Source organism: Brassica napus, chromosome A6 (assembly GCF_020379485.1).
Source record: "Brassica napus cultivar Da-Ae chromosome A6, Da-Ae, whole genome shotgun sequence".
Classification (NCBI taxonomy): Eukaryota; Viridiplantae; Streptophyta; class Magnoliopsida; order Brassicales; family Brassicaceae; genus Brassica; species Brassica napus.
The window spans coordinates 1,887,516-1,905,078 of record NC_063439.1 but is presented as its reverse complement, the minus strand read 5'-3'; the positions used below and the strand labels follow the sequence as shown (position 1 = coordinate 1,905,078).

The window sequence follows — 17,563 nt, the reverse complement described above, 5'->3', positions numbered from 1 at the left end:
CTATATGCAGTGTCGAGGAAAACTGGAAGTAAACTGGTGTTAGAAGGTTCTGGAGGACAGGAATGCTGCCGGCTTTCTTACTTCCGAAGGGCTGTATTAAATGCATGGAATCCCTTTGTGCTCGCTTCTTATGGTCTGGAAATATAGACAAGTGTGGTATTGTAAAGGTGTCTTGGTCACTCGTGTGCTTACCTAAGACTGAGGGAGGGCTAGGACTAAGAAGTTTTTTTTAATTTGGAACCAAGTCCTTTGTATAAGATTCATCTAAATTTGCTGTCCAGGAAAGGATCTCTCTGGTCAGAACGGCAGTGGGATATTCATCTACAAAACAAGAGCTTTTTGGTCTCTAAAGACATCTTCGAATGACTCTTGGGTTTGGAAGAGGTTGCTTAAGCTGAGACTGCTTGCTCTTCAGTTTTGTAGGACGGTGCTTTAACTAGTTTCTGGTTCGACCAATAGACTCCGTTTGGTCAGCTAATCAAATCATATTGGAACAACGGGCCTAGGATAGGAAGCTAAGGATTAATCAACGGTTGCACCTTGCAATTTCTTCAAATCTTGTTAGATTTTGAAACAATTGTTTTACAAAATTTACTCAATACTCTTCTTAAATTACCTTAAGATTTAATACATATTAAAATTCTCTCAAATTTGTGGACTTCTGAAAATTTCTTACTGTTTGAATAAAAAATAAAAATAGATTTTTTTATAAATATCACACAACTAAAAACATTGTTTTAAAAAAATTATTTATTTTATAGATTTAAATATTTAAATTTAAAATAAAACTTTGGAAGTTTTATTTAAGAATTTCGAAATTTGACACTATAATATAATTCTTTTTTTTTCTGGTAAAAGGAGTATAATATAATTCTGTTAATATACATACCCTAGTAGTCGTTATCACTATCACTTATGTGAATATTCTTCTTCTGTAGATTTGAGTAAAGATCTGAGTGTGTTCGTATATATACCCACTGTGTTTGTCAGTAAAGATAATCAAAAACACATAAAGGGAGAATCTTTCCGTTGGTTCAGAGAGAAATGGCTTCATATTCTTCGTCCTCTCTTTCTAGACTCTCAACTCTCCAGAATCATATCTCCCCTCTTGAAGCCAACAACAAGGTAAAATAATTCAACCTTTTTTCTTCTCAATTTCGTTTTTAAAGTCTCTTACTCTGATCTTGATTTTTTTCTTTCTCTTCACTACTTGTTTTGAAGCAGCTAAGGAGTCTGGTCAAGATATCTCCACAAGTATCTGACGCCATATCCAATGGACGTGCTGTGGTAGCTCTTGAGTCAACCATTATCTCCCATGGTTTGTTTGTTTTGTCCAATCCATTGCTATGCTTTTTGTTTGGTTTCAAATTGGATTCTTTGATCTTTGGTCTTATTTTCAACTGTGCATTTTGTAGGGATGCCTTACCCTCAAAATCTGCAAACAGCAAAAGAGGTTGAGTCAATTGTGAGAGAAAATGGTGCAGTCCCTGCAACAATAGCTATCTTGAACGGAGTGCCTTGCATAGGTGAGTTAACTTTGTTTGAATCGTAATATTTTTACAACATCTTTGGTAGTTTATAGTAACCTGGAAACCCAACTTGGATGTAGAAACTCTTATTAGGCAAAGGATCAAAAAGCAGTAGAGACTCTTGTAGGTGTTATCTTCTATGCTGATTTGTAGTAAAACAGGTCTGAACGAAGAAGAACTAGAACGTCTTGCATCTCTTGGGAAGAGTGTTCAAAAGACTGCAGGCAGGGACATACCACATGTTGTGAGTCACTCTATAAGCTCTCTTCACTTCTGGTGGCTCTCTACTTATTGCACCATCATAATTTTCATCAGTAGTTTAGTACAACCAGGAGGAGCATAAGACTTGCTATTTCTTAAGATTAAGTTTGTCGGAAAATATTCTTCAATAGTTCATAAAATTAAATTACATCGATCACCTCAACCTAGCTTCTTTAACCTACCTTATTTTAAACTGGCTTTTATTGACCAACACGTTATTTACTTTTCAATCAAAGGAGAGTTTTTTTGGTTCTTCCATGTAATACGTACAATGCTTTACTTCAGGTGGCAACAAGAGCAAATGGTGCAACTACAGTCTCTGCAACGTTGTTTTTCGCTTCAATGGTAACTCAATTTGTTGATATATCTTTCTTTCGTATATTTTTACTAATTTCATCCAAAACATATTGGTTGTTGTAGGTTGGCATCCAAGTTTTTGTAACCGGCGGGATAGGAGGTGTGCATAGGCATGCCAACCATAGTAAGATTCATGTCTATTTTCTACTTTTAGTTCCAAATTTTCATTTACATGGTTAGAAACTCTGTTTAGATGATTCTGTTGAGTACTGTCAAAGCCAAGCCAGTATGCACTCCTTAATGGCCTGCTATATTGTGTCGTTGTGATGCAGCTATGGACATATCATCTGATCTTACTGCACTTGGAAGGACTCCTATAGCAGTGATATCAGCAGGCGTTAAATCAATACTGGATATTCCAAAGACTCTTGAATATTTGGTATAGTCAATGCATATTAGTCCAACATTTAATAGTTAAGTTTTCACTAGAGCCATTCATTGACAATGCAGGAAACTCAAGAAGTGTATGTTGCTGCATACAAGAGCGATGAGTTTCCGGCATTTTTCACAGAGAAAAGCGGCTGTAAGGTGCAAAAATCGTCCATTAGCACTGAACTCAATCACTTAGTTCTTCTACTTAGATATTTAGTTCTGATGACTTCTGTAGGCACCTTCCCGAGTTGATAGCCCTGAAGACTGTGCTCGTGTAATAGGCAAGAGTAGACTGTCTCAACCTTTTAATTTTTCACTAATATATGAGCTTTGATCCCTTACCACCTGGTAAAACTGCTTTTGTCAGATGCAAACATGAAGTTAAACCGTAAGGCAGGGATTCTATTCGCTGTTCCAATCCCAAAACAGCATTCAGCTGCCGGAAATCTTATTGAATCAGCAACACAGCGTGCTCTTACAGAAGCAAGGTCATAAGAAAAAAAAGTTTGCATCATAATAATACTTTTAAGAGCTTTGCTTTCTTTTTTCTTATTTTGTCAGAGTCTGAAATTTGAATTTGGTTTTGGCTAGGGAACAAAACGTTACTGGAAATGCAGAAACTCCATTCTTACTTGCACGGGTAAATGAGTTAACTGGAGGCACCTCACTTGCAGCAAGTATCCTTTCTCTATATGTGGTTCCCTTAATGTCTAATCATTTTAAGTAGTTCAAAATTTTATATCTGTATCCAATCCAAACCCTTTCAGAAACAGCAATGTCTTAGCATTGTAGATCTTGAGTTCTCCTTGACACAGTTTCAGATATTGCGCTTGTGAAAAACAATGCCCTTATCGGTTCTCAGATTGCAGTAGCACTTTCTCAGCTGGTGTGAGCTTCCTTATCAACCTCAAGCTCAATCTCAGGCTCAGGTTCATGATTCAGGACAGATCAAAGATGTTTTAGATTGGTAGTTATCCAGTGTTTTAGTGTTGCTTGTGAAAGATTGTTTCTTGAACCCAAAAAACTCTTTTTCAACATATTTTCACATGTTTTTTTTTTTTTTTTTTTTTGTCAACTGGGAATTTTATTAAAGGACTAAAGCCCAAATCGAACCAAAGCCCAACAACAAAAGAAACGAAAGGCCGAAACAATGGCCAACTATACATCAAACTTCTTGGGCCGTCAGCCCAAAAAGAAAACCGTCGAAGAAGAAACCCGACAAGCAGTACCACGTGTTCGAACGCCCTGCGCTCAATGGACACGCGTCAGACCGAAAGCCAGCTTGCTTCTTCCGGAGGCAGAGAGGAGCTACGACGGATCTCCACCGTCGGCGGAGACAGATTAGTGAAGAAAGCTCAGACGGAGCGATCTTCTCAAGATCCAAGCCGCACACCGGATTGACGCTTCAAAAAACAATCATCTACAATCAACTCAACAACTTCGCTCATCCAGCATGAACCGAAGCAGAGAGAAGAGAGATGATTGAGCGGTGAAGAGACAGGAAGCGCAAATCAACGAACCGGGATAAGCCCGGTGAGGAGCCGCCATCACCAATCGAGAAGATCGCGATGCGGAGACAAAAGTCGGATGTCCAACACCGAGAGATCAAGCGAGGACACCGAAGACAAAAGCCGGACGACCTCAAAAGGAAACGAGCGTCGCCAGAGTCAGATCCAGTCGGAGAACATCGAAACCGGAGATAAACAGCCGGCGGAGCCGGCGATAAACGGATCGCCTCTCTCTCTCTAAAAGATTTTAAAGAGATAAGAGAGAGAGAGCAGTGTTATTTTTTTTTTCACATGTTTTATGAATATTTTTATTTTATCATGTGGAACCTGATCTGTCTCCTTGTGCAACTTTCTCTAAAGAATAAACTATTGTATTATTAAATTATAGTATATCACAAAGGTTCTCAAACAAAGCTCTGATCTAGAGAGTATATCTATTTCTGCCTCATCGGACTCTCTCTCTCGCTGCAGTTTTTTGACAACAATGGCTGCAATCACCGTTGACTTTCAGCTATGCTTCATCTTCACCTTCCTATGGCTCCTCACACGCTTCTGCCTGTCTGCTTTCTTCTTCAAGAAACAAAAAGACTATGATCTACCTCCGAGTCCACCATCTCTACCTGTCATTGGTCATCTGCACCATCTCCTCTCTGTTCCAACTCACAAATCATTTCACAAAGTCTCTTCCAAGTATGGTCCTCTCCTTCACCTCCGTGCTTTCAATATCCCAATCGTTCTAGTCTCATCAGGCTCCATGGCCCACGAAGTCTTGAGCATCAACGGCCTGAACTTTGCTACCCGTGACCGTGAGGTTCCTATAATGGAAAAATCATTACTGTTTGGATCTTTTGGTTTTGTCTCAGCGCCTTATGGAGATTACTGGAAGTTCATGAAGAAGCTGTTAGTCACAAAGCTTCTCGGTTCTCATTCTCTCGAGCGGACACGGCTCATCCGCGGGGAAGAACTCAAGACATTCCGTGCTATGCTCTTTGACAAGGCGGCAAGGAATGAAGCTGTTGATGTTGGTGAAGAGATGATGAAGCTGACGAATAACACCATTTGCAGGATGATCATGGGGAGGAAATGCTCTGAGGAGGACGGTGAAGCGGAACAAATCAGAAGCTTGGTGACTGAGTCACATGGTTTGGTGAGGAAGTTCCTTATAGCTAGCACGGTTGGTCGACTTCTCAAGAAGGTTGGGATCTTGCTGTTTGAGAAGGAGATCATGGAGGTCTCACAGAGGTATGATGAGTTGCTGGAGAAGATTATTAAGGAACATGAAGAGAATCCGAATCAGAAAGAGGACAGAGACATGGTGGATGTTCTGTTGGATGTTTGTGCAGATGATAACGCTGAGTTTAAGATTTCAAGGAACCAGATCAAAGCGCTTTTTGTGGTACTGTTCTGAGTTTTGCTTAAGGATCATTCAAAGTGTCTTTATCTTAAAGAATTGTTCACTGGTTGTAGGAGCTTTTACTTGGAGGCACTGATACTTCAGCACAAACTACACAGTGGATAATGGCTGAACTGATTAACCACCCTGAGATTCTTAAAACTTTGAGAGAAGAGATTGAATCTGTTGTAGGGAAAACGAGGTTTGTTCAAGAGACAGATCTCTCAAACCTGCCGTATCTGCAGGCTGTGGTGAAGGAAGGGCTAAGACTACACCCTCATTCGCCAATCTTGGTGAGGACTGCAGCGGAAGGATGCAAGATCGGAGAGTTTTACATACCACAGAACACTACTATGATCATAAACTCTTACGCGGTGATGCGAGATCCGGATTCATGGGAGGAACCAGACGAGTTTCAGCCGGAGAGGTTCATGGTTTCTCCTTCAAAGGGGAAAGAAGAGATGAGAGAGCAGTTAGCTTTGAACTACCTTCCTTTTGGGAGCGGTAGAAGAGGATGCCCTGGAACAAACTTAGGTTATATCTTTATTGGAGTAGCCGTTGGAACAATGGTGCAGTGTTTTGACTGGAGTGTTAATGGAAATAAGGTGAACATGGAAGAGACTGGAGATATGACCCTGCGCATGGCTCATCCACTTAAATGCACTCTTGTTGCTCGAGTTCACTCTTCAGCCAGCTTTGAGCCAGTTGATGGTTGAGTTTGATATGTGCTGTTGAAGTTGCAGACACACAGTATGTCTGGTAACGTTGTTTTTGTACCATTCATAACATAACTACTTGTTTTTATGTCTGTGACATCTGTTAAATAAGGGATGGTGATTGTGAAAAGTTGCAGATAACAAGAAATATGGTTGCACAATTTAGATTGTCTACTTTTAAGTTATCATTATACTTTTCACTACTTCTGAATTCTGATGATAAAGTTGTGTTTCCAGCTTCAGAAGAAGGCTCTACTGCCAATAGAAAACACATGAGCTCTTGCACTTTATCTTTGCTGGGAGGAACTTGAGTTCTCTGATTGAGTCGGGCTATGGATGTCGAAAGGGAGTTTCATCTTAGCCAGTGATTCATTGAACTGGTGCAAGCTTTGGGGTAGCCGTTGGAGCAATGGTACAGTGTTTTGAGTGGAGTATCAATGGTTAACACAGAAGAGACTTCTCCTTGCACTGTTTATAACAGAACTTGTTGTCTTAGTGTACATCTGTTAGATAAACACGTTTAAGTACAGGACAAGGTTGCGAGATTTTAGTACTAAATTAGAAAAAAAGTTGCAGATAACAAGAAAAGCTGAAGGCAATAATAGTTACACATTTTTAGATAAGTCTAACTTTCAACTTATTATTACACTTTCATTAGTTGCTACTCCTTAGTCCTTTGTGATTGCCTCCAAAGCTTCTTCAAAAGAAGGCTCTACTGCCATAGAAAACACGGGAGTTCGCGCTCTTTGGCGTCTGCTGGGAGGAGCTTGAGTTCTCTGATTGTGTTGGGCTATCCATGTCCAAAGGCAGTTTCATCTTAGCAAGTGATTCAGTGAACTGCTGCAAGCTCTTTGTGTACATGTCAACAATATCTTGCTGCACCACCTTTTGCTCTGGTTGTTCAAAGTTCACTGTCAGAATCGGTTTCACAACCTCTTCACCATCCTCCTTATCTAAATCACCGTTCTTGATGGGATCTGCTGGCTTCTTCGCTCCTTGGTCTGAACCTGAGTTGTTTTCTTCACTTGATGATAGCTGCTTCTTCACTTCTTGGTCTGAACCTGATTCTTTGCCTTTGCTTGATAGTACCAAATCATCATGAGTGCCCGAGGAACCGGAGCTAACTGCAATGGATGGAGAAGAGATTCCGTTTGTGAAGTCAGTACCTGCTGGAGCTGCTGCTGCTTCTTCAACAGTGTCAACAACTGTAGTCTGAACGCTGTTTACTTCAACAAAGCCGCCTTCAGAGCTCACAAAATCATCAGAATCAGTACAAGGAGTGGCCAAGTAACTAGACACCATCTGATTGTTCTCACAGACAATCTTCGGATCCAAAAACTCAGACTCATCAACCTCGATAGAAACCATCTCTGTCTCATCCACCGTTGGAACCGCCGCAGGGATGTGCATCACCTCAGGGAACTCTCCAGCGTAGGAGAGAGACAACTCAACGAAACCTGCAGGAGAGTGAAACAAATCGGTTGAAGAAAGAGAGAACTCTTTCTCCAGCTTCCCATTCCTCACAATCACTTCAGACAAAGGGACAAGAGCGAAACCAAGCAACTGATCCTCGAGATAGTTCCTCACGCGGCTCATCATGTATATCTCACACTTGAGCGAGCAATCAACACTCTTCACATGGAACTGGAGAGTATCGTCGAAGACAGGGTTTCTTCCTCCACCGTTGATGATCTTCGTGGACAAGGAGCTCTCGGGATCGCTTGTGAGAGAGAGCTTAGCGTACACATCTTGCTTATGGTAGATGCAGATGTTTTGGATGTCCCTGGCTTGGTGAACAAAAACCTCAAGCACACCCATGAAGCTGTCTGAATCAGCTTTCTTTGTGCTGCTTTCATCGTTGCCGTTCAAGTGGATACCGTTGAAGGTTGAGGCCACAGACTGTGGAGACTCCATTACAGAAACTGCAAACAAACAAAAAGACAGCAGCTCAATTGGTTTAAACTCTCTACACAACTAAGCACATACACCACAAACTCAAACCCTATCACAAGAAACAAAGACTTGTCTTAACAGAAGTGAATCAATTACAGAACTTAAAAGATGATGTAAGTAGAAGCAAAGCTCAAGGAACTCCTCAAACAGCAGAAACTGCAAACAAACCAACAAACAATAAGACAGCAGTTGAACTGGAATTATCCCAACAAAAGTTCGGTCTGAACTCTCAACACAACTAAGCAAATACACACAAACTTAAACTATATCACAGGAAACAAAAACTTTTCTTAACAGAAACTAATCTAATCTCTGACAGATTACAGAACTTTAAGATGATGTAATTAGAAGCAAAGCTCAAGGAACTCCTCAAACGGAAACTGCAAACAAACAAACAATAAGACAGCAGTTGAACTGGAACTATACCAATAAAAGTTCGGTCTGAACTCTCAACACAACTAAGTAAATAAACACAAACTTAAACCCTATCACAAGAAACAAAAACTTGTCTTAACAGAAGCTATTTTAATCAAATCTCTGGCAAATTATAGAACCTTTTAAGATTATGTAATAAGAAGCAAAGCTCAAGAACTCCTCCTCAAACAAATTTATTACCTGATCCGAAGCAAAAAGCTAATAACTTTGATTATGATCCAGAGGGAGCTTAACTCAACTCACTAACTTATTTATAAAACAAACAATCAAGCAGAGAAGCATCCTTTAAACACACAACAAAGACAAAAAGGGCATAGACAGATTCCAAGAAAGGAGTCAACTTTCTCGAGGAAACAAACAAACCGCCCACAAACCAAGGGACGAGGACGAATGTTCCAGAATTAAAGGATTAAAGTTAAGAAAAAGACTAAAACTTTTAATTCAATATAAAGAAGAAGTTAAGGCTCTGCTTATAACCTTTAAATCTTTGGGAGGAGAAGAAAAGGGTCAAAAAAGAAGAAAGCTTTCCTCTGTTTTCTTTCTTTCTTTCTTCTTCTTGAATTTTGCGCTGAGGTTTTGTTTTTTTATCTTTCTTGAGCTTTGAGATAGAGAAGGAGAAGATGAAGGTGGAATTAGAAAGTGTAAAGAGAGGAACAATAATTGCGTTTATTGCTGTTTTAATATTCATACAAAAGACGAATATGAAGAAGACTTTTCTAGGTAGGCAAGCACGATCCACGGATTACAGACGCCTCTCCTTTTTTGTGGAGTTTTTTGTTTGTATTCATTTCTTTTTTTTGTTTGTATTCCAATTTCTACACATCACAACGGCTCTTAAAGCTTCTAGTGAAACTTACCCTTTTATAAAGAAAATATCTTTAAAGTTTGTATCTTTTTTCGAGAAATACTTGGGTTCACCCCCTATGGTGAACCTCTAGGTTCACCAACCAATAGTGATTGAGTATTTGAAATTTGATATCTTTTAAAAAAGGAAATAAAATTGAATATCCAAATTAGATTATATCTTTAAAATAAAATAATAAAAATACATAAAAATAGTTACAAAAAATAAATAAATAAATATTGTTAAATCTTCAGCAAAATATTAAACCCTATACCCTAAATCCTAAACCCTAAACATTAAACCTTAAACTTTGGATAAACTCTAAACGTTGGAAAATCTTAAACCCTAAATCATACACTAAAAACTAAATTTTAATAACACTAAACCCTAAATCCTAATCACTAAACCCTAAACCCTTGGGTAAACTATGAACCCTTGGGTAAACTCTGAACCCTTGAATAAATCATAAACTCTAGGGTTTAATTTTAAATATTTTTGATTTAGAGTTTATGATTTATCCAAGGGTTCAGGCTTTATCCAAGGGTTTAGGGTTTAGTGATTAAGGTTTAGGGTTTAGTGTTATTAAGATTTAGTTTTGATGTATGATTTAGGGTTTAAAATTTTCCAATGGTTTACGGTTTATCCAAGATTTAAGGTTTATAATTTAGGGTTTGGAGTTTAGAATTTAGGGTATAGGATTTAGTATTTTGCTAACATTTTAACAATATTTATTTATTTATTTTTTGTAACTATATTTATGTATTTTTATTATTTTATTTTAAAAATTTATATCATATTTGGAAATTCAATTTTATTTCCTTTTTTAAAAGATATCAAATATCAAATACTCAACCACTATTGGTTGGTGAACCTCTAGGTTCACCTAGGGGGTGAAGCCAAGAATTTCTCTCTTTTTTCTTTTCCTTTTGGTATTAGCATGGACCAAGTTGATTAACTTTGGTGTGGTTCCTTTACAAGATAATTGTTTGGCTCTGGCGCGGTTAAAACGTATTAAAACATTTGTAGCTTAAAAATTAAGATACTGTTCGAATTGGTTCTGCAACCTCCCACATCGTAGTGTTTGTTGTTGGTAGTGGAAAAACCACTCACTAGAGCTAAGAAAAGAAACACAAGGTGGAAGTGACTAGAATGAAGAATCTGAGTGTTATTTACAAAACTACACACAAAGAAACCAACATGGTTGCTTTGGTATGCTTCCTTTGATGTTTGGTCTGTTCGGATGGGTTTCCATAATGATGTAAAAAGAGTTGCAACCTCAACCCCTAAAAAAACCCAGCGTTTGCTATTGGTGGCAGAAAAGCCAATCAAATCTCTAAATTATTAAGGCCAAATGACTTATATAGCATAAGAAACAAATTATGACAAAAGTAGCACATGAATAAAATTCACAAAATAGCACTAATTAAAAAGTAAAAATGACCAACTACAAATCCTAAATCATTACCCTAATTCTAGCCATAAATACTAAACTCTAAATCCTAATCATTAAACACAAACCCAAATATAAAATTAATTTTTTTTAGAACTTTTAGTTAATCCTATTTTGAGAATTGTTTTCTCTTCTGTGCTAATTATGGAACAAAAAAATCTAAATCTAACCACTAAACTCAAATCTAAATCTAAAATTAATTTTTTATAGAACTTTTAGTTAATGCTATTTGAAAAAAAAAATTCTCTTCTGTGCTAATCATGGAACAAAAAAAATGTTTCAATGCTATTTAGGGTAATTATTAAAGCTTGGTTATGGCTTAGTAGAGAATAGGTTCATATCAAAATACAATGTAGCGCTAAGAGAAGAAACACAAGATGGAAGTGACAACAATGAGAAATCTCAGTGGTACTACATAAACTACACACACACATACCCATCAGAAGTGTTGTCCATGTTCACAAATATTTTCTCTTACAGTGGAAACCCCAAAAACGAGCTAAGAAACGGATGATCATCCACAAGCAGTTTCTCTAAGTTCAGTTTCAGGTTTTGTACAACCATACGGCAATTCATAGAACTCAGCTAAGTATGTCAAAGCTTCAGAGTTGCTGTTGCATACCTTCCACAACGCAGAGACTTCTCCTTTATAAACAGTTCCCAAGTCTTCGCAACTCTCAATGAACTCAAACAGCTTTGAGTAGAAAGAATCATAGTTCATCACAATGAATGGAACTGGCAACACGGAGCCAATCCTTTTGAGCTGAACCAATGCCAAAATCTCGAACATCTCGTCGAGCGTGCCAATGCCTCCTGGCAATGCAATCACCGCTGTCTTGTCAGAAACATTGTTTCTAACCACTGCGTCCACCAATCCATGCTTTCTCGCCGAGAAGAACCTAAACATTGATTCCAACGACGTTATCGGGATCACTCAAGAGTAAGAAGAAGTGTGTTAGCTAAGTTACCTGCAAGTGTGATAGTTTTGAGGAGGGAGATAAGGATGAACCTTGGAGGCGGTCCATTCACCAGCTTCTTTTTCTATTTTGATGCCACCGACGGGTTTCTCAGCTTCCAAAGCACCTTTAGTCACAGCGTCCATGAGTCCTGGTCCAGCTCCAGACCATGTAGTACAGTCCAACAGATTCGCTGCCTGATCAAATACACACATCTCTTTTAAAAAAACTCTACATTGTAATTTTAATAACACTAAGTTCTTGTGGAGTTTCAGGGGTCCTACTTACTTCTCTGCTGAGCTCTTGTGATTGCAGGTAATGTGAATGGTTTGGTTGGATTCTAGCGGAACCTAAGTAGAGGATCCCTCTCCCAAGCCTGTGTATGAGGTCGAAGCAAGTCTCTAGCTCTTTCTTAACCTTTCATACAAGCGAGAATTTTCAAAAGGAATAAGATAAGATAGAGAATCAACAGCTCACATAGTCTACTATTCAAGAAACTTCCTCATTCAATTCAACCAAAAAGGCCAAGACTTTACAGGAGAGATAACATAAAGTTTCGATTTTTATCCTATGATGAAGCTTGTTCTAAGGTGTTATTCTACTACAAGATTAGCAATCAAAACAAAACTTAATGGACAACGTTGAAAGTTCCAACAGTCTATGACAAAACACAGTTGTAGTTCCAAGATTTACCTGAAGTGGGCTACTTCTCTCAACGAAATCCTCAGAGACAGAGCTGCATTTGAGGGATCTAGCTGAGTATGTCCTAATTGGATTACCAACTCTCATTTTCAGACAACTTTGGCCTCTTTCTCTCAAAGAGCTTGTGGGTTTCGGTGTTAGTGTCTTCGAGGATAATAGGAAACTCCGTGAGGAACCCAACATAGAAACCTCCATTTTCTGATGCTCTGCGGTTCGTAGCTACTTCAGAGGTTGTCGAAGAAAGGGCTGCCGGGGGCGGAGCAACCTTTGATACTCTTGTCTCATCAGTCAGTAGGTGGCTTTGTGAACCATTGTGGTTCCGGTTCAATGTGGGAATCTCTGGTTGGGCTTCAGGTTTGCTTGGAAGTTGGAACAGTTAGTTCGGTTCGGATTTTTGGTTTTTTTGTTAGTACAAAATTGTGCTTAACTGAACCGAACGAAATTGATTTGAGTGTGTTTGATATTCAGTTAGTTTGTTAATGAAAATTGATTTAACAGATTTTTTCTCTTAGTTTGGTTATGGTTTCTTTCAGAAGAGAATAAAAATCAAATTAATCGACTGTCGAACTAAATTAAACTGATAACCAATTTTTTTAACCAACTTAATTGAAGCAGAATAATAACCGGAATTGAATTGAAAACAAAAATTTAGGTTCATTTCGGTTAAGATTAAAATCACAGCATTGTCTTGTTATACTGTTTACTCCACAACAAAATTTTGAAAATAACATTTCTTAAATATTTTTATTTTGCATAGCATTTTACAATCTTAAATATAAAGTTTAGAAAGTTTCATTTATTAATATTTTGAAATAATAATTCTTAAAATATTTTTATTTTGCATAGCATTTTACGATCTTAAATATAAAGTAAGAAAGTTTCATTTATTAATATTTTGAAATGAAATATATCAATCAGAAACAGAAAAATTTATAGAAAATAAATAATTAGAGATATAACACATTTATTTTCCTTTTAATATGTTGAATATCTAAAATGGATTTATAAAACAATTCCTTATTTCTAATAAATGGAGATATCAAAATACAAATAATTAAAAATAACATTGGATAATGGAAAAAGAAATCAAGAAAAATAAACAATTATAAGGTAAAAAGATATTAAAACAATTTGTTAAGTATTAGAAGAATCCCAAGTCAGAAGCAGCTTGAGACTTCCAATGTCTAGCTTTCTCGAATCCATTGGTAAAATTCTCAAAATCATCAATGGTTTGGTCAATCTCTTCCTGTGTGTTCATAACAAATGGACCAAACTGAACCACTGGTTCACCTATAGGCTCACCACCAACAAGGATAAACCGAAGCGGCAGACCAGAATCAGAACCGTTCCAAGCCTCTAACCGGTCACCACCTAGGCCTAGAATCAGCATGTGATGCGCAGAAGCGGCTGAATGTTGTGACCTAGCATCCCCAAAGTGACCGTGGCCTTGAAGAACATAGACAAACGCGTTCCAGTGAAGTGGAATGTGTTGAGAGATTTTAGAACCAGGTGAGAGAGTGAAGTCAAAATACATTGTTGGTGTTCTTGTGCAGATCTTTGACTTAACTCCATTCCATTCTCCTGCTATGATTCTTACTCTCACACCGTCTTTCTCTGCTTCTGCTATATCTTTGCTCTCAATCTCTTGATAACTCGGCATTACTCTGAAGAAGTAAGAAGAAACATAATATATAAAAACCATTGATCACTGCACTCATTGCTATGCAATGGTTACCTATATGAATATTTTTTTACATAAAAAGAAGCTTACAGTTTATGTTTTGAGGAAAGATTGATCCAAAGCTGCAAGCCTTTGTTGTGAGTAGTAGTGCCATTACCGTTGGAAGAAGGCATTTCAGAGTGAACTATGCCTTTTCCTGCCGTCATCCATTGTAATCCTCCTTCCCTTATCACCCCTTTGTGTCCTTCACAGTCTTCATGCAAAATCTCTCCCTATGTATAACAGATACAATAAAACATCATGAATTAACGTTTGGCGTTTTTTTTGTGAAATTAAATATGAAGATGTGAAAAGAGATCAATACCTCTAACATGTAAGTGACCGTCTCAAATCCTGTTTTTGAAAAAAGAACAAAAAAATATTAAACACGAAAGAACAATGATATATAGCAATAGAGTTGGTTAGTAGTCATGCTCTGTTTATAGTAATGCCTCGATCGTTTATACCACAACTTGAGTATTGTAACAAAATTTAAACCTCAAAAGAAAATATTTTAATCAAATTATTTGTTTATAGTAAAAAACTAAATGTCAAACGCAAATGAAAGGTGGTTGCATTTTTCACGAAAACTGAAAAAATAGATATAAGTAAAAATACTCATGTAAACACAAACGCAAACGTGTAAATCACGTTAAGAATATAGGATTAACTTCTTTTTTTTTTTTGTAACATAATATTGGATTAAGTAAACCAACCTCTATGTGGATGATCTGGGAACCCTGCAGGAGCCGTAACTGAAATTTTGAAAGATGTTTGTATTATTAATCTCTGACAAGTTGGATTCTGAGCAAGAAAAGAAGAAAAACTAACCTGAGAACTCATCCAAAACAAGAAATGGGTCGAAGTATCTTAACTCAAACCTTCCGATGCTTCTTCTTACAACAGCACCAAACCCTTCGTGTTGCTGTCTAGCGAAAAGCTTCTTAACAACTAACCTCTTCTTACCAGAAGCTTCCTCTGAGATTGGCATCATGAATCTCTAAGAGAGAGTTAGTGAAGAATATGTTTTCTTTGTTGGCGAAGATGTGTATTAATATTTATATAGAGTAAGGAAAGAGTTGTTGTGTTGACAGTTGGCCAAATTTAAGAAGATGATTTACAAGTCAATTGTCTTAAAGGGGTTTTATTTTGGTTTAAGACGCCTTCTCTTTTCTTTTAAAACATTAGCTAATTTTGATTATACAAATAAGTTCCTTTTTTGCTTAATAAAATGTTAAAAACAATAGATAGTAACTTCATCAGATGTATGAAGCAAGAAAGATTTGAATTAAAATTATCAATGGTTAGTATTACGTCATCAATTCATCATCCTCTCTTTAGTATCTCTCAATAAAGATGTTTCATTCGAAATGTTTTGGTAGAAAGAAAAAAGTGAATGGATCATATCTATCATCTCTTATTTCGTTAATGGACCCCGTGGTGGATTATTGCATGCGAAATATTTATACTATTTCTTGATTCTCTCTTTTGTATCCACAGCTTTAAACAATGATGCACGTAGTATATAGTACGTAATGCTATAACAACATTTTTTTTTATATATAATGAAAGCCAACTTTAGAAAAATATGTTCATTTGTAAGAATTGTTTTTGTTTTTAATTCAAATGATTACCGTATAATCGACTCATTTTTATTAGTTATTTAAGCTCGGGTAAGAAAAACGAGTAATATGAAATTTGCAAGGCTACTGAATGACGAATGTAAGTTCTCTGAAGCTACAAATCAACAACTTATACATAATTTTATTTTCAATTTTTATCTTATTGACTTATTTGAAGTTACAAAAAGAAACTATATTATCTTATTTGACAAAACTAATTCTACTACATTGTCCACATATCTAGATAAGCGCACATGTTTACAAGCGGGATCACATGACGTAAAGGCTTTCGACAGCATGGCGTAAAGATGATGCCATTGCCATATAGAAGGTTACGATATATCGGGGGTACGTACCACTGATTTGAAGAGTCAAAGATACTACAAAGTACAAACCCTGAAACCCAAGTCTTTGACTACTTCTATTTAAATTAGAACGACAAAATATAATTTTTAATTCAAAACTTCTGGAAACTTTGATCTGACGAGTGTTTACATAACCATGACGTCATCAGGTATCTAAGTACTGTATGTATATTTTTTTTCCTGAATCAAATACATGCAACAAAATTGACCGTATCAAAAATTAAAATGAAGGAAGAATTTGAAGTTTGAAAATTGATGGAAAACGAATTATATTGGATTTTCTCAATGCCTCCTCATCTCATGATCATATAGCTTTTTCTATTGTAGATGAGGAGAGTGTTTGACCAATTTGATTAGACAGTTGTTTACATGTTTGTAGTGGTGACACTGCAGAGTATCTCCAATCCATATCTAACATTTGCATCATTATTTATTTATTTTTGTATATTTGTATAGGTAAATTTATTTTAATTCATTTCTATTTATTTTTATAATATAAAGATTTTATATTTAGGAAATTTGTTTTTCTATTTTTACTCTATATTTTAATGAATACTCCTTCTATTTCAAAATAATATATATTTTAAAATTTTCACAATTTTTAATAAAACATATTAAAGCTTAGTTATAAATACTTAGTTTTTGTAGTTTTATATTTATATTTTTAAACCAATAAGACTTTAAAAAATACAACTAATGTTTTTGAAATTCAAAACTTTTACTTATTAATTGATAAAAGTTGAATTAAAAATATAAAATTTGTATATTTTAAAAACAGTTTTTTTTTCTTGAACATGCATTTTTTTTGAAACGGAAAGAGTAGTATTTTACATAAATACATTGAAGTAAATACATTACAATATATTCCACATTTATTATAGTATTGTTCGATTTTATAAAAACATCGTAAATTTACATTAAAAATGTTCTTATCAACAAAACCTCATTAAATCGCCATTTTAAGCCAAACCCACAGTTTCTTTAACCGTAATATTACCGCGTTAGTGGTTATCGACTTGATTGTGTCTATGTTTTTTGTTACCAATATAAACGCACAATCAAACAAAGCCACATTTGTAGCTAATCATAATAGTAATCATAACGGAGCAATCAAATTATCTAACGTTGCTGTGACCTCTCTCCTATCTGGTCTTTCACTTCCCGTGTCGTGTTCAAGATCCGACCTCTGAAGCTTGTCGACGGGCTTCTTTGATCATTGCTCGTGCTGTTCGATGGTTTGATTGCCCCGTCGTCACCGTTTGCAATCAGTGACAGTAGTAAGCTAACCGTTTTAGGTTCTCTAAAGCGGCGTTTGGCAATGATGCTAAAGACTTCGTGTGGTATGCGGGTCTCTCGGTGTTGTCGGTGGCTCCAGGCGGT

At 36.6% G+C, this 17,563-nt stretch overlaps 5 protein-coding genes across 9 annotated transcripts; 2 read left to right on the top strand and 3 right to left on the bottom strand.

Annotated features, from left to right (window-relative positions):
• The first annotated feature begins 920 nt into the window (after positions 1–920).
• Positions 921–3,594, top strand: LOC106402924 (pseudouridine-5'-phosphate glycosidase-like). Its single transcript, XM_048781835.1, has 12 exons — positions 921–1,125; positions 1,225–1,318; positions 1,416–1,526; positions 1,691–1,773; positions 2,076–2,135; positions 2,211–2,271; positions 2,420–2,526; positions 2,598–2,675; positions 2,755–2,800; positions 2,887–3,007; positions 3,111–3,196; positions 3,341–3,594. The coding sequence occupies exons 1-12, from the start codon at positions 1,045–1,047 to the stop codon at positions 3,409–3,411; spliced, it is 999 nt and encodes a 332-aa protein (XP_048637792.1). The 5' UTR covers positions 921–1,044; the 3' UTR covers positions 3,412–3,594.
• A 226-nt stretch (positions 3,595–3,820) lies between these two features.
• On the top strand, positions 3,821–6,727 carry LOC106402768 (cytochrome P450 705A22-like). 3 transcript variants are annotated; one of them, XM_048781833.1, is made up of 3 exons: positions 3,821–5,423; positions 5,495–6,170; positions 6,374–6,727. In XM_048781833.1, the coding sequence occupies exons 1-2, from the start codon at positions 4,512–4,514 to the stop codon at positions 6,134–6,136; spliced, it is 1,554 nt and encodes a 517-aa protein (XP_048637790.1). In that variant the 5' UTR covers positions 3,821–4,511; the 3' UTR covers positions 6,137–6,170; positions 6,374–6,727. The 3 variants fall into 3 exon arrangements, with proteins under 3 accessions (XP_048637790.1, XP_048637789.1, XP_013699009.2); XM_048781832.1 differs by having other exon boundaries at positions 3,822–5,423; positions 5,495–6,179; positions 6,374–6,597; XM_013843555.3 differs by lacking the exon at positions 6,374–6,727 and having other exon boundaries at positions 3,822–5,423; positions 5,495–6,329.
• Positions 6,662–9,355, bottom strand: LOC106406393. 3 transcript variants are annotated; one of them, XM_048781834.1, is made up of 3 exons: positions 9,002–9,173; positions 8,191–8,245; positions 6,662–8,058 (listed from the first exon to the last, which is right to left on the bottom strand). In XM_048781834.1, the coding sequence occupies exon 3, from the start codon at positions 8,048–8,050 to the stop codon at positions 6,836–6,838; it is 1,215 nt and encodes a 404-aa protein (XP_048637791.1). In that variant the 5' UTR covers positions 8,051–8,058; positions 8,191–8,245; positions 9,002–9,173; the 3' UTR covers positions 6,662–6,835. The 3 variants fall into 3 exon arrangements, with proteins under 3 accessions (XP_048637791.1, XP_013702499.2, XP_013702500.2); XM_013847045.3 differs by lacking the exon at positions 8,191–8,245 and having other exon boundaries at positions 9,002–9,355; XM_013847046.3 differs by lacking the exons at positions 8,191–8,245; positions 9,002–9,173 and adding an exon at positions 8,705–8,960.
• A 1,758-nt stretch (positions 9,356–11,113) lies between these two features.
• Positions 11,114–12,817, bottom strand: LOC106369311. Its single transcript, XM_013809450.3, has 4 exons — positions 12,468–12,817; positions 12,063–12,191; positions 11,787–11,971; positions 11,114–11,717 (listed from the first exon to the last, which is right to left on the bottom strand). Exons 1-4 carry the CDS (start codon positions 12,669–12,671, stop codon positions 11,333–11,335), a joined length of 903 nt encoding a protein of 300 aa, XP_013664904.2. The 5' UTR covers positions 12,672–12,817; the 3' UTR covers positions 11,114–11,332.
• A 658-nt stretch (positions 12,818–13,475) lies between these two features.
• On the bottom strand, positions 13,476–15,283 carry LOC106365435 (pirin-like protein At1g50590). The gene is made up of 5 exons (XM_048781831.1): positions 15,028–15,283; positions 14,913–14,951; positions 14,522–14,550; positions 14,248–14,429; positions 13,476–14,140 (listed from the first exon to the last, which is right to left on the bottom strand). The coding sequence occupies exons 1-5, from the start codon at positions 15,188–15,190 to the stop codon at positions 13,618–13,620; spliced, it is 936 nt and encodes a 311-aa protein (XP_048637788.1). The 5' UTR covers positions 15,191–15,283; the 3' UTR covers positions 13,476–13,617.
• Positions 15,284–17,563: the final 2,280 nt, after the last annotated feature.

Bases quoted from the DNA above. Each gene is read 5' to 3' on its own strand.
- LOC106402924 (XM_048781835.1), top strand. From the start codon at position 1,045: ATGGCTTCATATTCTTCGTCCTCTCTTTCTAGACTCTCAACTCTCCAG. The intron at 1,126-1,224 runs GTAAAATAATTC...GTTTTGAAGCAG, and splicing joins CTCTTGAAGCCAACAACAAG to CTAAGGAGTCTGGTCAAGAT. The intron at 1,319-1,415 runs GTTTGTTTGTTT...TGCATTTTGTAG, and splicing joins GTCAACCATTATCTCCCATG to GGATGCCTTACCCTCAAAAT.
- LOC106402768 (XM_048781833.1), top strand. From the start codon at position 4,512: ATGGCTGCAATCACCGTTGACTTTCAGCTATGCTTCATCTTCACCTTC. The intron at 5,424-5,494 runs GTACTGTTCTGA...CACTGGTTGTAG, and splicing joins AGATCAAAGCGCTTTTTGTG to GAGCTTTTACTTGGAGGCAC.
- LOC106406393 (XM_013847045.3), bottom strand. From the start codon at position 9,212: ATGAATATTAAAACAGCAATAAACGCAATTATTGTTCCTCTCTTTACA. The intron at 8,059-9,001 runs GTTATAAGCAGA...GTTTGTTTGCAG, and splicing joins CTCCTCCCAAAGATTTAAAG to TTTCTGTAATGGAGTCTCCA.
- LOC106369311 (XM_013809450.3), bottom strand. From the start codon at position 12,671: ATGGAGGTTTCTATGTTGGGTTCCTCACGGAGTTTCCTATTATCCTCG. The intron at 11,972-12,062 runs GTAAGTAGGACC...GTATTTGATCAG, and splicing joins CACAAGAGCTCAGCAGAGAA to GCAGCGAATCTGTTGGACTG. The intron at 11,718-11,786 runs GTAACTTAGCTA...ATCAATGTTTAG, and splicing joins CAAAACTATCACACTTGCAG to GTTCTTCTCGGCGAGAAAGC.
- LOC106365435 (XM_048781831.1), bottom strand. From the start codon at position 15,190: ATGATGCCAATCTCAGAGGAAGCTTCTGGTAAGAAGAGGTTAGTTGTT. The intron at 14,551-14,912 runs GTTGGTTTACTT...TTTCAAAAACAG, and splicing joins CCCAGATCATCCACATAGAG to GATTTGAGACGGTCACTTAC. The intron at 14,430-14,521 runs GTATTGATCTCT...TGTTATACATAG, and splicing joins CGGTCACTTACATGTTAGAG to GGAGAGATTTTGCATGAAGA.